This window comes from Mustela nigripes, chromosome 15 (assembly GCF_022355385.1).
Source record: "Mustela nigripes isolate SB6536 chromosome 15, MUSNIG.SB6536, whole genome shotgun sequence".
Taxonomy (NCBI): domain Eukaryota; kingdom Metazoa; phylum Chordata; class Mammalia; order Carnivora; family Mustelidae; genus Mustela; species Mustela nigripes.
Window position 1 is genome coordinate 25,789,539 of NC_081571.1, and position 18,752 is coordinate 25,808,290.

General features: G+C 31.5%; 1 protein-coding gene across 1 annotated transcript in view; it reads right to left on the reverse strand.

Annotated features, from left to right (window-relative positions):
- Window positions 1-18,752, reverse strand: part of RB1 (RB transcriptional corepressor 1) — a 159,891-nt gene that overhangs the window by 93,005 nt on the left and 48,134 nt on the right. The window contains exons 7-15 of the mRNA XM_059378222.1: window positions 18,157-18,267; window positions 15,693-15,835; window positions 13,464-13,541; window positions 11,177-11,286; window positions 8,879-8,956; window positions 4,928-5,015; window positions 1,453-1,569; window positions 172-228; window positions 56-87 (exon numbers count right to left, since the gene is read on the reverse strand). Of these exons, the coding sequence (XP_059234205.1) occupies window positions 56-87; window positions 172-228; window positions 1,453-1,569; window positions 4,928-5,015; window positions 8,879-8,956; window positions 11,177-11,286; window positions 13,464-13,541; window positions 15,693-15,835; window positions 18,157-18,267 (814 nt within the window). The remainder of the gene's footprint in view (window positions 1-55; window positions 88-171; window positions 229-1,452; window positions 1,570-4,927; window positions 5,016-8,878; window positions 8,957-11,176; window positions 11,287-13,463; window positions 13,542-15,692; window positions 15,836-18,156; window positions 18,268-18,752) is intronic.

The window sequence follows — 18,752 nt, forward strand, 5'->3', positions numbered from 1 at the left end:
ATTTACTTTTATTAAAAAAAGGAAGAAATTGTTTCATTAAAACTAAAGAATTTACCTAAAATTTTGAATGGATAATCGTTCTTCTTCCTAAAACAGATTAAAAAAACATTTAGCTAATGTCTTTTTTGTGTCAGCATTGGATTTTTTTCTATTATGTTCTTTTTAACTTACTGATTTAAGCATGGATTCCATTACTCGGTAATACAATCGGACTCCAAGTTTGTATCGCTACAAAGAAAAAAAATTAGATTCCACTACTTTAGAAAATCACAATTATTAATTTTTAAGAATGTTTCTCTTAAAATACATTTCTGATACTTTTAGGAATATGAATACCAAGAGATCACAAAACCTAGCCTGTCTAACATTCAGGACTTCCATATAAAATGATGGTTAACGTTCCCAATAAATTATCAAGAGGGAAGGTCCAGTACGTGGTTTCCCTTTTCCTTCATTCTGCTTCAGCCTACATCATTCAACAGAAACACACACACACACACAGAGTATATGTTTTATACACCTTGTACTATTTTAAACATTTTATACACTAATGTAATACTTTTTGTGGCCTAGGACATGTATTTTCAAGAAAACTCTCAAGGACTGAGAATATTCTGTCCATAAAACTGGCAAAGGCAAAAAATGACTCAACTGATACTATCAGCAAAATGTTTTAACCAAATAAATAGTTCCCATTAGTTCAAAGAATAACCAAATTTTAGATAGATACACACAAACCCTATTCCTTTGTTCAAATTATTAGCATAAATTTCATATACAACCAAAAAGACTTCTAAATATTATTATTTAAAACACAGTATCAAAATATAACCTCGCTACACTGAAATAAATGTATGTAGTAGATTATTGTTTTCAAACATATTTTTTATGTTATCTCACTAATTCCACACAACAAAGTAGAGCAATATGGAAACCTGAATTTCAGAGAAGTTAAATGACAGCTCATAAATGGTAGAAGCAGATATAAACTCAGGCTTATGAATCAGAGACAATACTTTTACCCAACATATAGGTTGTAGATTTTCTGAAATAACAATAGTAAAACCAACATCACTCAATAATATCACCAATAAATAGCATGTATATGATCCCATTATCTAAGTATATGCATTCATGAATATTCATATATGCAGAGGCCAAAGAATATATACAAAAAATGTAATGGCATCAAAGATTTTAATTTTTGTGCTTATATTTTTTAAATGTCTACATTTTTTCTAAAATTTTCTACATGTTTACTTTTGGTTTTTGTAATGGCGTAAGGGGCATTTTCTTATAAAGTTTTCCATAAACAGCAGCATCACAGGTAGCTTAGATACAGAATCTACCAATATAGGACAAATACTAGTATAATATTTTTACAACTTGGAAATATATTTCATTTGAGGTTATTTACATATAGTGACACTAATCAAGATGAACTCAAGTTACCTGTGATCCAATTTCCATACATCCCTGTCCCACAGCTTTAGCAAATTTCTCTTTAAAGATGTATCCAACATCCTTCACTCTTTTCAAGATACTTTCTTTTGGATTCACTGTGCAGTTCTTTAAAGAGGAAAAACATAAATCAATGTTGAGGATACTGTTTAATCAGAATTAACATTTTCTGTCCTATAAGATAAAAATTTCACTTTGGGTTATTTATAACATAGAAACACTTCTACAGAAACTAGGTAAACGCAACTACTGAAAATAAGGAGAACATAAAGAATTCCATTTTAGGATGTTAGTTTTATCTAAATTTTCTGCTGCCAAGCTAAAGAACAGATTTGTTAGCCTTTCCACCCATTAAAAAAAGTCGCATAGACATTACAAACTAAAACCATGGAAATATAAAGGATCGTAATTGACTACTATGAACAATTATACACTAACAAACTGGAAAACCTAAAAGAAAAGGATAAATTCTTAGAAACACACAACCTACCAAATCTGAACCATGAAGAAACAGAAAATATGAACAGATTGATTACTAATAAGGAAAGTGAATCAATAATCAAAAACGTCCAAAGAAACAAAAGTCAAAATTCAGAGAACCTCACTGATGAATTTTACCAGACATTCAAAAAAGAAAAAAAATTAAACTTCTCAAAGCCCTCCAAAAAAAAGAGGAGGGAACACTTCCAAACACATACAAGGCCAGCATTACCCTGACATTAAAATTAGACAAAGATGTCATAAGAAAAGAAAATTATAGGCCAATATCCCTGATGAATGTAAATGCAAAAATCCACAAGAAATTATTAGCAAGCCAAATTCAACAATATCTTAAGGGATTACATACTACAATCAGGCAAGACTTATTCCAGAAATGCCAGGATGGTTCATTCAATACTCACAAATAAATGTGACACATTAACAAATGAAGGATAAAAATCATATGATCGTTTCAAAAGATGCAGAAAATACTTGACAACATTCAACATCCACTTATGATATAAAACTCTCAACAAAGCAGGTATAGAGGGAATATACTTCAACATAATAAAGGCTATGTATGACAAGCCCACAGCTATTATCATACTCAATGGTGAAAACCTGAAAGATTTTCCTGTAAGATCAGAAACAAGACAAATATGCCCCCTTCAACATAGTATTGAAAATCCTAGCCAGAGCCATCTGGCAAGAACACTAAGAGGCATCCAAATTGGAAAGGAAGAAGTAAAACTGTGTCTATTGACACATGACATGATATTATATATAAAAAACCCTAAAGACTCCATCAAAAAATTGCTAGAATAAACTAATTCAGTAAGGTTGCAGGATACAAAACCAATACACAGAAATCAGGTTTGTTTCTATGCACTAATAATGTAATAAGATAGTTAAGAAAACATTTACAAATGTATCTAAAAGAATAAAATACCTAGGAATAAATTTAAGCAAGGAGATGAAAAACCTGTACATGAACAATATGGCATTGATGGAAGAAGCTGAATAACATAGAAATAAATGCAAAGATATCCCACACTCATAGATTGGAAGGGTTAATACTGTTAAAATATCCATTCTACCCAAAGCAATCTACAGATTCAATGCAATCCCTATCAGAATTCCAATGTCGTCTACACAGAAATAAAACAAACAATCCAAAAATTTGTATGCAACACCAAAAGATTCCCAATAGCTAAAGCAATCTTGAGGAAGAAAAAGGCATCATACAGCCTGATTTCAAACTATATTACAAAGCTACGGTTTTAAAAACTTGTGATATTGGCACAAAACAGACACACAGATTAGTGAAATAGAACAGAGAGCCCCAAAATAAACTCGTGCATACAGCCAGTTATGCATGGAGGAGGCAAGAATATACAATGGGGAAAGGACAGTCTCTTCAAAAAACAGTGCTGGGAAAACTAGAGAGCCACATGAAAAAGAATAAAACTTGACCAATCTTACACAATACACAAAAATTAACTCAAAGCGAATTAAAAAATCTAAATGTTAGACCTGAAACCATAAAAATCCTAGAAGAAAACACAGGATATATGTCCCTTGAGACTGGTCTTCAAGATCTGATTTTCTGTTTTACAACAAATAAAGCAACAAAAGCAAAAATAAACAATTGAGACTACATCAAAATAAGAAGATTCTACATGGCAAAGAAAACCATCAACAAAGCAAAAAGGAACTAGCAAAATGTTGTATGCCAATTGTACACCACCAACAAAAAAAAACACCCTAAATATAAAAGCAACATCACTACCAAACCTACTGAATGAGAGACATCACTACCAAACCTACTGAATGAGAGAAGATATTTGCATGTCACTTATTCAATAAGGGGTTAATATTCAAAATTTTATGAAAAACTCATACAACCCAGCAAATAATCTAATTTTTTTTTTAAAAGGCAGAGGACCTTTGACAAACAAAATCAGTTCTGAGCCAACACAATTATGAATACAATGACAGAAATTACTAATTCCTGAGAGGCATATAAACAAGATGATGAGAACAGAATATGACAAGACCACAAGATTATGATACTAAATAAAATGTTAACTACACAAAACACAGTTACTGGAAGAAGGCAAATTTTAATAATCTTCCTGGCCTTATCCAATTTCCCTGTTTGAGCATTTCAGTGAGTCCTAACCCTCATTTGAATTTAAATAAGGAGTGAAGAAGCAAGCAAGTAACACAAATGCTAGTTTTCATGGTCTCTTCTCTCCATTGTATGTATAGCAGGGAGTGGCCCTTCAGATGTCAAACTCAGGTCTACAGGAGTTATAAATTGCAATGCACACAAGTCCAGGCAAGAAATGTAAATAAAAATGGGCTGAATATAGGATAAAAGACTGTAGAAATATGACAAATGTTGAATTCTAATATCACACTCAAAAAGATCTAAAAAGCAGACAGAAAAGATATATAACAAAACAAGTTAGATTCACAGATTTCTTAAACAGCAATAAGGAGAATCAGGAACATAACAGTATTACTTACAAATATCTAAAAGAAAGTAAATATCAATCTAGAACAGAAGATTCAGCTAAAGTATGTTACAAAAAATAAAAGTAAAGATACTTTAACACAAACAAAACAAAACAAAACAAAAACCTTTTAAGTTCACCCCAAACTAACCCTCACTAAAGGAGTCATTAAAGTACTTATCTGAAGAAGAAAGGAAATGAAATTAGGAAATGAGGTCTAAGTTGCAAGAAAGAATGATGAGCAAGGCAAAGAGCAAACATGAAAAAAAAAAATCTAAAAATAACACTACCAAAATAACACGCTACTACCAATATTTAATTTGAAGGGTTCAAAGAAGCAAGAAGTAAGGTAACAGACTATGACATGTTGGTTTGGAGGTATTTTTTAAAATTCTCAGTATTTTAACTTTTAATTTCAAATTTCTTTCCCAAGATAATAAAATAATAATGTTTCGTTTATGGCTTACATTAAAATAGGAAATCAGATTTTCTGATGGTTGATCACTTGCTGAATTTAAGATCATCATTAATTGTTGGATAGTATTCATAACAGTCCTAGAGAAAAAAAACAGGAAGAAATATTAAGCACTGAAGGAAAACAAATGAACAAACAAAATATATCCATTTCACAAGTTAAATGAATCTTTCAAACTCACCTATTTTCTGTTTAAAGAGTTCTTTGAAATAAGACTTTACAAAACCCTCAGTATACTGTTGCTTACAAGGAATTAAATTTTTTTCCTGTCATTCTTTTTTTAATTAACATACAATTTATTATTGGCTTCAGAAGTAGGCCTGTGATTCATCAGTCTTATATAATAAATAGCCAGTCCCATTGCATCACGTGCCCTCCTTACTGCCCAGCATCCAGTTACCCCATCCTTCCGACTCCCCTCTGCTCCAGCAACCCTCTGTTTCCTATGATAGTCTCTATGGTTTGTCTCCCTCTCTGGTTTCATCTTGTTTTATTTTTTCCCCTCTTCCCTTATGATCCTCTGTTTTGTTACTTAAATTCCACATATCAGTAACATCATACGATAATTGTCTTTCTCTGATGGACTTACTTTGTTTGGAATACTCTCTTATTCCAACCACATTGTTGCAAAAGGGAATTACCTTTTATTTAAACCATTAAGAAAGAACATGTTCATAATCACTAAGTTTAAAGTTGAAGAATTTTACATCTATTTATTAATAAAACTACATACAAAAACATTAATTGGTCAAATTAATGATATTTTTAAAAACATATAAACTGGTATTAAAATGATAATTTTTTTAAGAAAACATGATTACAATCAAACATTAAAGTTTTTCAAATAAAACCAATAGGATATATTGGAATTCAAATGAAGCAGCATGTGACTTTTCTTTATAGAGGCCTTGAGATGAAAGCATACATAATTTTAGAAGTCATCAGTGTTAAAGCATAAAACTGGGTCAGTCCCTTAAGATTTCTGTAATTTTACAATATGTGTGTGTGTGTGTGTTGTATAGTAAATACTAACATTCCAATTTTGGAGTAGCAGTACATTGTTACTGTTGGTATGGTTTATTGATGCAAAGAACTATAGAATGTTTATGGCTTAAAGAGTCCTTAAATATTACTTAGCAAACATGTTCAGTGAGCATGTTTTTTTCTTTTTTGTAACATCAGTAAGAATTAGAATCAATATCATTTGTTCAGTTTGGAAAAAGAACTTGGCTTTAAGTCTTTTAACCTCTTTTGGTGAAAGTTTCCATTTAGGAAAAAAGATGACAAACATCACTGATATATTTTTTTTTCTATCTTCATTATTATTATACCAAACTATTATACCTCTCTCAACTGATATCCTTCCTCATCTTTAAAATATTATTGTTTTTATTACTTTTACATCTTCTAATCTGCTTAAGCCCACAATGACTAAAGCCACAAATAACTAACTAACTGCTAACACCAAAAGTTCTTTCTCAATTGTTCTGATACTTGATTTCCTTGAAGCATGTGACACTCAAACACCTACTCTTTTCTGAATTTCCCTCCATCCCTTGGCTTTTTTGGCTTCATTCTCTGGGTGCCCTCTCGTTCTCTTTAACTTCTATCTAGTATTTAAATGCTAGCATTCTGGGTGTTATACACAACTAATGAATTGTTGAACACTACATCAAAAACTAATGATGTACTATATGTTGGCTAACTGAACTAACTAACTAACTAACTAAATAAATAAATGCTAGCATTCTTTAGGGCTTAGCCAGCCATTCCTGCCATTATACCTTTACTTCAGGCAAACTCATCTATTTTTATGGTCTTAACTTCCCCAGATAATTCTCAAATCTGTAAGTTACTACTTCTTCATGTTCCATAAATGCCTCATGAATAATATTCTAAGTATGAATTCATTAAATATTTATCAAACCTGTTCTTGTTCCTTCATTCCAACTGCTTACTCTTGGTTCATGTCTTCAGCATTTCTCAACTGAATTACTGAAATAGAGCAGTCCAGGGATTTTGACTATGTGTATGGTAGTAGGGTCTAGGCATTTGTAGTTTGGGAAAAAAACCTCCTCAGGTTACTCTAATTTGCACCCTTGGTTAAGAATCACTGTGACAGACTGAGAGGTCTATTTCTTACCATGTCCTCCTTAGTCCATCCCCTCACAAACTACTATCACATAAACTTTCAAAAAATCAAGTCTAATTTTATCCTTATCCCTATTTAACACCCATATATAACAGCAGGCCAAATCACGCACAAGCTAAAATCCAAACTTATGGATACAGTGTATTAGGCCTTTCAGGATCTAGTATTCACCCTCCTCTCCTGCCATTTCATCTTCCCACTTAGGGAGTCAGTACAGAGCTGCTAATAGTTCCCCAGACAAACTGTTGTTATTTTATACTTCCACACCTTTGTACATGCTATTTCTACTCCCTAAAATGCCAGTCTCCTGTGTCACAGACTTTCATGTTTCAAAATTCAGTTCAATAAAATCCCTTCATAATGTCCCTTCTGTGCCACCTCATTAGTTTGTCAAAAGTTTATGACTATAATTTACACTAATACAGAAATGTATCTGTATATGTCTATGTAGTCATTTGAAAAATATTACTGATAGCCCACTATGTACCAAATATTACCCTAGGTCATAATTATTAAATGGTGAACAAAAATGTCATGGTCCACAATAGTATCAAGCTTAAAGGCTATTATGGGTATTGGTAAAAACAAGCAAACACACAAATTAATTTTTAATTACAAATAGGGATATACGCTATAAAGGAATAACAACAGGATACTATCGGAAAGAAGAATAAAGGAAAGTACTTCAGAAAGAAATCTTTTAAAAAGTATTATTTGTGGGGCGCCTGGGTGGCTCAGTGGGTTAAGGCCTCTGCTTTCGGCTCTGGTCATGATCCCAGGGTCCTTGGATTGAGCCCCACATCGGGCTCTCTGCTCAGCGGGGAGCCTGCTTCCCTCTCTCTCTCTGCCTGCCTCTCTGCCTACTTGTGATCTCTGTCTGTCAAATAAATAAATAAAATCTTTAAAAAAAAAAAAAAAAGTATTATTTGTCCTGAACCTAAAGGAAGAGCAGCTGTTGGAATTCAGAAGAAAAAAATTAAAAATAAAAATAAAAATGGGAAGAGTTTCAAGAAGAGGGAAAAGCAAATGTGAAAGTCCTCAAGTACAAAAGAGGAGCCTCAAGTATTCAGGAAACTGGCTAGTACACAATGAGCAGGAAAACAAGATGAGGTTAGAGAGACAACAGAGCTGGATCATATAAGGTTTTGTAAGCACTGTGAGGGAGTGTGTATTTCAACTGCAACAAAAGAAGCAGTCAAAAAGTTTGATAGCAAAGTGAACATGATCTGACTTACATTTTTAGAATATTATTCTGGGACTCTTTGGAGAAAATATCTGGTGGTGGGGAGAGAGGAATAGTGAGGAGACTAGACGCAGCAAGATCAGTTAGTAGGCTACTATAAAAAAAATCCAAAACAAAGAGGAGGAGATCTGGACAAAGTTGGTGAGAGTGCTAATGGAGGACAGGAGATGGACTAGAGATATATTAAAGGTAGATTCAACAGAACTTACTAGCAGGTAAGATGCAGGAAGTGAGGAAAAGGACAGAAAAATGGTTTCTATCTTCTTAAGTTGTATGCAGAGTAAAGGGTAATGATACATTTTTTCTTTTTTTATTTACTGAGATGAAATACATTCCCATTCTAGGTTATATTCCTTAAGGATGGACAAAACTAGATTTGATAATCATATCCTCAGCAACTAATGAAATACCTGGCAGGCAAAGAGCACTCAATATATATTGGTTGTATGTATACATAAATATATAACAGAACAAAGGAACAAACTTAAAGTAAAAGAAGTCACTGAATAAATAATTACAATGAAAAACAAAAGTGAGAAAATGCATACCTAACTGGAGTTTGTGGAAGAATCACATTCACTTCTTCATCAGAGTTACTTTTTCGTGGCGTTCTCTGCATTTCAAAACTAAATAATGATAAGTAAAGACATTCATATTGAAAATGCACTATTTGTGTTTTATGAGTCAAAAGAGCAATATATCACTTGTTGCCTCCTACCATTATACAAAATGGTAAGTCAATAACAGAAGTGATAAGAAACTGATGATCCAAAAGCTGCTTAAATAATAAAAATTTTGTGTTTTTCACCATTGTTTTTCAGCTGGGTTTCTTCTTTTAGGTTTATGAAAAACAGGTACTCCAATCATTAACAATTTTTTAAAAGTAAAAGTTAAATGCTATCTCTAGATGTTAGATGGTATTACGAAGCAAGCTCTTCAGTATTAAAAAAACAAACAAACCAAAGCTCAAGATTTTCAATCATTATGGCTTCCAAAACCTTACTTTGATGTAAATAAAATATGAATTTTGTGTTTAACCTACAAGTTACATATATTATCAGTTACATATTAAAAGATTTCATGCTAAAGATATAAAATTAAATATACCTATAATCATTCAAATTTTTTGTAATTACCCTATAATCATTCAAATTTTTTATAATTACTCTCAATCATTCCTACTTTAGAATTCTATATGATAATTCAAGAGAATGCACTTCTTTTTTTTTTTTTAAAGGAAAAAGGTTTAATGTAGAGATTCAAGATTCACATCATGATAAATGATCTAAAATTGAATACTTATGATAAAAGTTCAACTTTTGCATTTTTTTCCCATTTAACTTATCTTGCCATCTTTTTTCCTGTGTTTTTCTATTACTTTCACCCCACCTCTCCCTGTCTATGGTTACAATGACAGATTCTCGCCCTCTCCCCAGTAGTGTAGAAAGCCTACTCCTGCAAAAGCTAGAGTGATAAACACTAATTTTAACACTTTAACTTCACCAACATTTAAGTAGTATGTGTAACCTTCCTTTCACCTGCTCCCCAAGTATACTGATCACAGTCCATCCTCCTAGGTAGAAATGTGGCATTTTAATTTTGCTTTCCTTTTTGATTCTTGCTGTGGGAGGAAGATAATATATATTGTGTGTATGGTTTATAGTCATCCTAGATTGCTAAAGTATATCTTCCAGTAATTCTTTCAAAGAGGGTATGCAAGAAACAAACTTTGTGAATTTTTCAGTATCAAAAAAATGTCTTTGTTTTTCCTTCAAAATCAAATGCCAGTTTGGCTGGGTAAAGGATTCTAGGTGTAAAGCCTTTTGCTTGTAGAACTTTTATGACATAGCTCCACTGATTCCTAGCATCTAGAGTATCTAGAGTCTGTGGTCAATCTGATTCTTGCTCCTCTATAAGTTATTTCTCTTTTTCTGGAAGCCTTTCGGATTTTTTCTTTATCACTGGAATACCCAAATTTCACCAGATGTGTCGAAGAATGAGTATCTTCTCATCAGTCTTACAAGGTATTCAGTAAGCAGTGACAACCTCAACCCTTGCATCCTTTAGCTCTGTAAAGTTTTCTTCAATGACTTCCTTAATTATTTCCTCTACTTCATTCTCTTTATTATCTTTTTCTGAAATTCCTATCAAACAGATGTTGAACTTCTGGATCTATCCTCTATGTCTCTTGATCTTTATTTATTTATTATCTGTTTGGCCATTTGCATTGTATGCTTAGAGAATTCTTCAATACGTTCTTCTAGATTGTCCATTCTCTTTTCTTCAAGCAGTCTATGCTGCTCTTCAGAACATCTATTAAGTTTTTTATACCCAACACCTCTGGAAGGTAATTTTTAATATTAGTAACCTCCTCCTGTATCTCTCTAAAGTTGTTAATTACATTACTTCTAAAGTTTTCTTCTGTTTTTTGTATTAAGTTTTTATCTTTAGATGTTGAGAATATACTTCTGTATTAACATTCTTAAGAAAAAGAACCAAGCAAGTAATAGCAGATAAAAGGGTGGGGAAAAAGAGAGACCACTACTTAAGTAAACTAATTACTTCAACAATTTTCTTTTAGTGCAGTTTTAAAATTAAATTCAGCTTAATTAAAAAAATAGTTGCTATACAGGACACTTCACATTAAATCTCTATTTGTTTATATATTATATGCTTAGAATACTGTTTATCTTATTATCAGGTTTATAGAAAGGCATTTGAAATAACTTATTATAAATGATATTTAAAGATCATGAAGTTAAATAAAAACCTATTTAATCTTATCTATATTAAATCAACCTATAGCAGAAGTACCTCAACAAATAAAATTAGACCATGTACAATACCTGTCCATAGGATCAGCCTGAAGGGTTTTATCATGATCCAGAAATAATCTTGCATCAAGATCTTTGTTTTTAAGGTAAATCTCTTCATATTGTTTAGAGAGACTTTCCACCTCAGAAGAAAAAATTACTGATTATCTTTTTCATATCATTACATCTCTCAGTCCATAGAAATACTTATTTAAAGAATCTTTGTGCATACACTTCATTTTTTAATATACTGAGTTCACATGCAATAAAAATAAAGCATACCTGAAAGTGCTATTAAAAAATGCTACTTTTTAACTCTAATTTTAAACCAATTTTATGCATGCATCCCATTCATTAGTGTTTTATGTAGACAATGATCACCAGTAACAAAAAACAGTAGGTATTATTATGACCACTTAATTGCCAAGATCTTCCAAATATCCCATACATCCCTCACTTCTAATCATTCCCTATGCTTATCAAGATAAAAATATTTTTCAAATATAACAAATCCTCTCGGTTATATATTCTCTCTACCTTTTCTAAATTGTTTGAGGTACTATAACTCCCTTTAGTTAAGTGTCTTGGACAAGAATATTAGCTCAGTTAATTAGCCCACTTAACACATCTGCATAATGTCTTCCTAATCTCAGATACTTCTACATTTGCTAGAACTTATAAGTCTTTTACAAGTACTGATTCATAATTTTCTAATCATAATTTAAAAACTAATGCCCAACAGACAACTATTTGGCATGACTTCTACTATGACTTTTGAAGTCTGAGGATTTCTAACCTGAGTGAACTAAAATTGCATTTCAAAAGGAGAGGCAGGAAGAAATCCAGTTAAATGTAAATTTTTTGTTTGTGTAAGTTTTTTAGCTAAAACAGTCACTCACATTGATTGAATTTAGTCATTGTTTCTGCCCAATCTTAGTGAGACACGAATTATCAATCATTTATTGGGGCAGCCATTAATACTATATGAAAAATGAAGAGGTAAATATAAGGTTTATCTTAAGATTGCTATTAAAACCATAATCCTTTCTAAAGGAAGAGAATTACAGTGAGTGTCCAAGATTCTTTAGAGTTGTGAACAGCCCATTTTTTGGTACAGTGGTTAAGAAAACTCAGTAATACAACATTTGGCCCCTTTTCTTGCCTCTCTAATCTATCTTACCAGTATTCTGCCCTGTGTCCCCATCTTAATGAATCAGTTGGAGTTCACTGAACAGACCACACTATCACATATCACTGTCCCTGTGAATCTATAATTTCTAACACTGGAAATCCCATTTCTCATAAAGCTTACTCATCTCAGAAATCACACCTCCAACAGTTTTCCGTCTGTTCTCACACTGAATTTGGTGGCCCTCCTCTAAGATGACACAGCAAATGTGTATACTTCTACCAGACCCTTACAGACTCGTGTAGCGTTCTCTTTGTTTTTCTCCAACTAACACTTTAACAACAATGACTGTGAGTTAACGCTCTTATGGATAGTATCTAGCACAATATCTGGCAAATATTAAGCATTCAATAAATAATTTTTGGATGGATAAGTTTATTTATTCAAGGACTAGCCACCAATTCAGGTCACAGAATCAGCAAACTACCTATCTGATTTCATGTCTTTTGGTCTTGGTAACTAATGCCAGGTGCTTCTAAAACACTGCTTTATCCCTGAGTACTTGTTCTTCATCATTTATCTAAGTATCTTTCCCTCCACATATTTCATCTTACCACATATCAGTTGTTCTGTTCTCATTGAAAAGCAAGATTTTTGAGGCAAAATGCGAAAAGAAACAGATAGATGGATGGCACACCATTAAGGTAAAACATTTCTGCAATATAATCACAGCTGTTTCGAATGAATTTATTTTCAATTAAGTAGTTTAAATGTTCAAAAGAGACATTCCACAATACAGAAATGCCAATTATGTTGATGGCATCAATCCATGTATCCTATGCTTAAGGATGCACAGCAAATTAGAATCAAATTTGATTGTGCATATTTAGTTATACTTAAAAATAATGGCACTCAGAAATTCAAAAGCCTACAATTTGATTTTTGAAAGATTTCAGTAAAAATCAATTTTTAATGCAAATTACAAATGCTGCTTATTTATACATCTGAATATATTCAAAAGATTTTTCTCTTACTTATATAAAGCTGGTTCACCAAAATTCTACTTAGCTCTCTTCTTTGGGCAAAAAACATTTAATAAAAAGTAATTTTAAGAAATTAGACAGCTACTCTTCCCTCCCAGAAGTCCCAAAATACATTAACTTCTACCAATTAAGTTTTCTTTCAGATTACCTCTGGAAGTCCATTAGAAGCTACAATTCCAAGAGAATTCATAAAAGGTATGAAATTTTTGAAATAAACATTTTTCACCTGAAAAAGATAAAGTTACAGCATAGCCATTAAAATAAAAAAACTTAATCTTTGTCACTATTAACACTAGAATGAAAGTGTTAACTGATACTTTGATCTATGATTTACATAGTGTTAACATCAGTGTTAACTGATACTTTGATCTATGATTTACATTATTTTCTTTTTAATTTATGTGAGGCAGATTTCAAGTCTTAGAATGGGAGGAGAGAACTATTAATGAAATAGGATTTATAAGAAGAAAACCCATTGAAACCAACTTCAATATCCTACATTTAACAGATGATGAAAAGATGATTCAAAAAAATTAAGCAACTTGACTAAAGCTACATAGCTAGGAAGTGGCAGCACTGGAATTAAAACCCAATCTATCATCACAGTCAAGACTCATCTCTTCTCTTTTCAGCATACTGTTTCCAATTTCACCCTAAAGCATATTTTTAGGTCACTTCACACTCATCATCTGATAGTTAGCTTAGGAAATATCAAGGCAATTATTTTAGCATAAACTCAGCAGAATAGCTTGTTTTTACAAGAAGATAATTTCACACAAATAAAGAATACCCAGTAATTCAATCCAAAATCAGGTAACAGTATTTTGTAAAATGACGTAGTTTCATACAAAAGCACCTTACATTTATTTAATATGGATAATAAAGACTAATCAGGAAATCTGGAGTTATATTCCTGCCTGTTCTACAACTTGTGATATGTTACAAAATTTTAAACAACTTACTTTTTCATTTAAGTTTTCCAAACTTGGAAGTCTACATTTAGTAAGATGGAAATAATATCAATTCATATCTTCTTCAAAATAAGTTGCAAAAATGAGCCTTCTGTAACTTATTAATTTTGTTTTCTAACTAACTCCCATTTAACTGGAGTATTTATAAGGTAGGTATTTCTAGTTAACCATTTAGTGTTAATTAAACAATAATTATATAGCCACTAATGTAACTAACCAATAGTTATATAACCAAAAATGCTGTATCTAAATAATCAAGTGTCAATTAATGTCTATTACTACCATGGTTTTTAACCAGCTGTACTTTAAAAATCATTCCTATAAAGATTCTAAATTATAAAGAGTTATTTAAAATGAAAAAAGATTTTAATGACTTATTCCTGATTTTAGAAATGAAATTTTGCAAGTAGTTATGAAACTCAGAGAATTAACAACCAAGAATGAGAAAACTGAATTTATGTATATTCATTATCTTGCAGGACTTAGCAACAGACTGGATTTTAAAAAATCAACTATACCTGTGAACTTATTAGCAAAGATTATTTGTGGTTCTAGAAAAATAAAAAAGTAAACATATGTATAAGGTTGATACATCTAGTACCACAGGTGTATATCTATGTATTTATTGAAACTGACAAAAGTCACAGTGTTAACATTAAGATATCCTGATAAATCATTCCAACACTTCTTAAACTAGATTTTGAGATCATACTCCATTCCTTCCCAGAGATGACAGAGAAGTTTCAAAGATGCAACATTTCATACAGCTATCTGGTGGTAGTGAACTGTGGACAACAATCTATGAGAGAAATAGCATACACTCAAAGGAGCAACTGGTGGCAGATTTACCAAAGTCTAGCCTTTCAGTATTAGCTATTAGTTTCTAGAAGTTCATTTACTCATTACTAAGAGGAAGATGGGTACACTATTCCTAAGACTCCTTCCAATTCCAACACTCTGGATTCTATGAACAAGATAAACAATTCCAGGGAGTTCATGTGTATTCTCTACCAGCGATTAACATCTGGTGTAATATTTGGAACGAGCATATAGGCTGAACAGAAATCTAATGCTGATATTACTTATCATCAAACCAAAACACAAGGGTATCTTAGCAGGGTATTTTAAAACATTAGGAGTTATTAGTAACCACAGAGGAATCAAAGAACAAATTCACTTGAAACCTACTGCCATAAAGATGTACCTTTTCAGTGATTCCTGAGTAAGGGAGCTACTCTCTTTAAAATCAAAGTAACTGAACATGAAAAATAAATTTTTTTCTAAATATTTTGCTGCAAAAGAATTAGCACTAAGTACGAAAGCAAGCTTGTCATGAAAGAAGTACTGTTAGGAAGAACTTACATCTAAATCTACTTCATTTTAAAGAAATCATGAAGTTAAATTACCTCATCTATATTACATTCATGTTCTTTACAGAGAACTTCAATAATTCTTGTATCATTTTCTAGTTGTTTTGCTATCCGTGCACTCCTGTTCTGACCTCGCCTTGGTGTTCGAGGTGAACCATTAAAAGGTATTACAGCTGTTTCTGTAAAAATGGTAAATTAGATAAGAACAATTGCACATTCCACTGTATAAAATAATGAAGTATTCTAACTTGGGAGATCAGAAATAATCTTAGTAACATTCTGCTACTTTTATTTACTAGGCTTCATTAAAAGGCTAACAGTTTCATCTATTTATTGACTATTTTAAGTTGTGTACTGATAATAGTTTTTGCTATTAGGCAAATACGGAGAAGGCAAGAGAAATAGCCAACTTATAAACTAATTTTAAATGTATCCTACTGAGTCTGTAAGGGGAAAAAATGTTTTCTATCTTAAAGAGTCTTAAAAAAGTAAAAAAATTATGGACTCAATTGCTAGACATGGTATAAAATTAAATAAATTTTTAAAGTTTGAGCAAATATCATAGCAAATAATTTTTTTTAAATAAGTATTTAAATATTATGTGATAAAGGGTGATTTTTTGAAAAATCTCCTGTATTATTTTGAGCATTCCCAATTCAAACTGAAAATGAATTCAGCTATTAAAGAGATAACAGATGACTAAATATGAAAAGTATTAACTGCCTCCAGGGCTGACCAACAATTATAGGAAACAGAGAATACAGAAATATGTTAAACTATACAACAGGATGCAAAATCAGAAAAAATTAAACCATGAGAAACCCCACAGAATAAACCACCTATTATTTAATGAATAAATTATAAGGAAAAAAAGACAAATGGAGAAGGAAGTTTTTTAAAAGTCTCAAAAGTGTATCAAACAATCATAAGGCATAGATCTTTGATTCTGATTTAGTCAACCTGTAAAAAAGTTTTAAAATCACTTTTATTAGACAACTGAAAGTCTGAACATTTACTAGATACTTGGTGGTAGGTTATTAAGTGATTTTTAGGTGTGACAATGGTAGTTATTATGCTTTTTAAAAAGACTATATTTAGAGACACATATTAAAATTCATAAGGATGAAATGGTATGTGAAGATGTACTTCAAAATAATATAGTTGATGCAACTGGGCAGCAGATGGGGCTACAGACTGACCATATGCTGAAGGTAGGTACTTTAAGTACAGGGGGTTTATTATACTACTGTCTACTTTTGTAGACGCTTTAAATTCTCCATAATAAAAAGTTAATTATAAGTTTACCTTACTCAGCCAATTTATCACCTCATCCTGGTTTCTCTTTAACACAGCACTTAGAGAATTAAATGTACTTTCCAATGATTCAAAAGAACAATGCCTATCAACCTAATTAACATCCTACATCAATTTATTAAACTTGTAACATGGAAAAAAGTGAAGAAAAAAATATATATAATCTTTACAGATTCAGAATTTTTTAAAATATATTTGTTTTCTATTTCTTTTCTCCTGTTCTATAGGTGGTTTCTGCTTGTGACCTTTTTCTGTCAAACCATGTTCAACACATTTTGGAAATTCTGCTCCAAACTCCATTTTCCATGAAGCTATTGTTCAAAAGGATTAATTAGGCTTCTGCTTCTCAGGCACTTCCAACACTGAGACTTCCATGTTTTGATCTGTCCTCTATTATTTTTAGTATTATTAATTCTTTAATCATTTTAGGACCAATGAATCAATTCAGCCTTAGTTAAGTTTACATTTTTCTATGATATAAGTGATTTTGATATCCTACTCTTGATGGCACCAAAAGAAGCAATTCCATTCTCAGAGGAATATATTTGTCTCTGCTTAATGCTATCTATTTCAGCAAGTTATTTTTTTATTTTTTATGTTTAATTTTTTTTTTTAGAAATGGTTACTTTCATTTAAGAATACTTCCAACCACATCACCCCTTGAGGTAGATCAATTACAATTCATATACAAAAAAAAAAAAATGAGTCACATAATAATCATAGCATCCAATAATACAAATTAGGTGATCTTCTCCAGCAAAATGGGCTACTCTTTCTCAACAAGTTTCATTCATATCTGTGCCTTACTTCCTAACTTTCTTTTTACCAGAAACATCCTACTCCAACTTCCCCAAACACTCAAATGCTATCTACTCTTCAATACTCAGTTCAAAATCCACCTCTTTTATATGGTCTTCCTTGGTCTTCCCCAGCTGAAAATCTTTCTCGCTTCCTGAACTCTCATAGCATTTACTGTATTTTGGCCCAGACCACTGAGAAAATGGCCATATACTACTTCTTTGTTTACTTGTCTTATCTCTACTTCTATATCCTATACTACTTGAGGGCAGAGTCCATGTCTGATTTATTTTTTATCATTCCTTCAGCTCTAGAACATATTTGATTCATTAAACAAAAACTGTTGAATAATGATATAGAAGATGCATAAATTATTTAAAATACTTACTATACGGTTCTTTAAGCAATGCAGGAGGTGAGAGTTTAATAAAATAGTCAAGGACACAGAGCATTAACTGAAATGAGATGACGAGATCATCCTCCATTTGCAACACTTCCCCTGAAAATAAAATAGGTTTACAATGTAAAGTAACAGATCAGAGACTGAGATCTTTAAATCAGGGAATATTGTGAGTATGGGCATATGCATATACTGATTTATTCAAGAATAAAGGCATGTTAAAGAACTTAACATTTTTTCTGCCTTGCAAAAACTCAGATCTGAAATACATAAAAGTATAAATAAAAGAATATGAAGTTATGAAATCAGTGACATATAAGTCTACCATGAGAATCTGACATCTAGAAATTATTATTATAGTTCATTCCCTATGTCTAAATTCATTCTGTTTGTTGCTTTTTTAAACTTATTTCTGGTTTTGGTAAGAGTTATAGAATTTATTACTTCTGAAAGTAATTTTGAAGTATGCTACATGGTAATCTTTAATTCTACTTATTTATGAAACTTCATATATTTTCAATTTTAACCCCCCTCCAAAATATTACCATAACCAAAGTCATTAATAACAAAATTAACATATAACT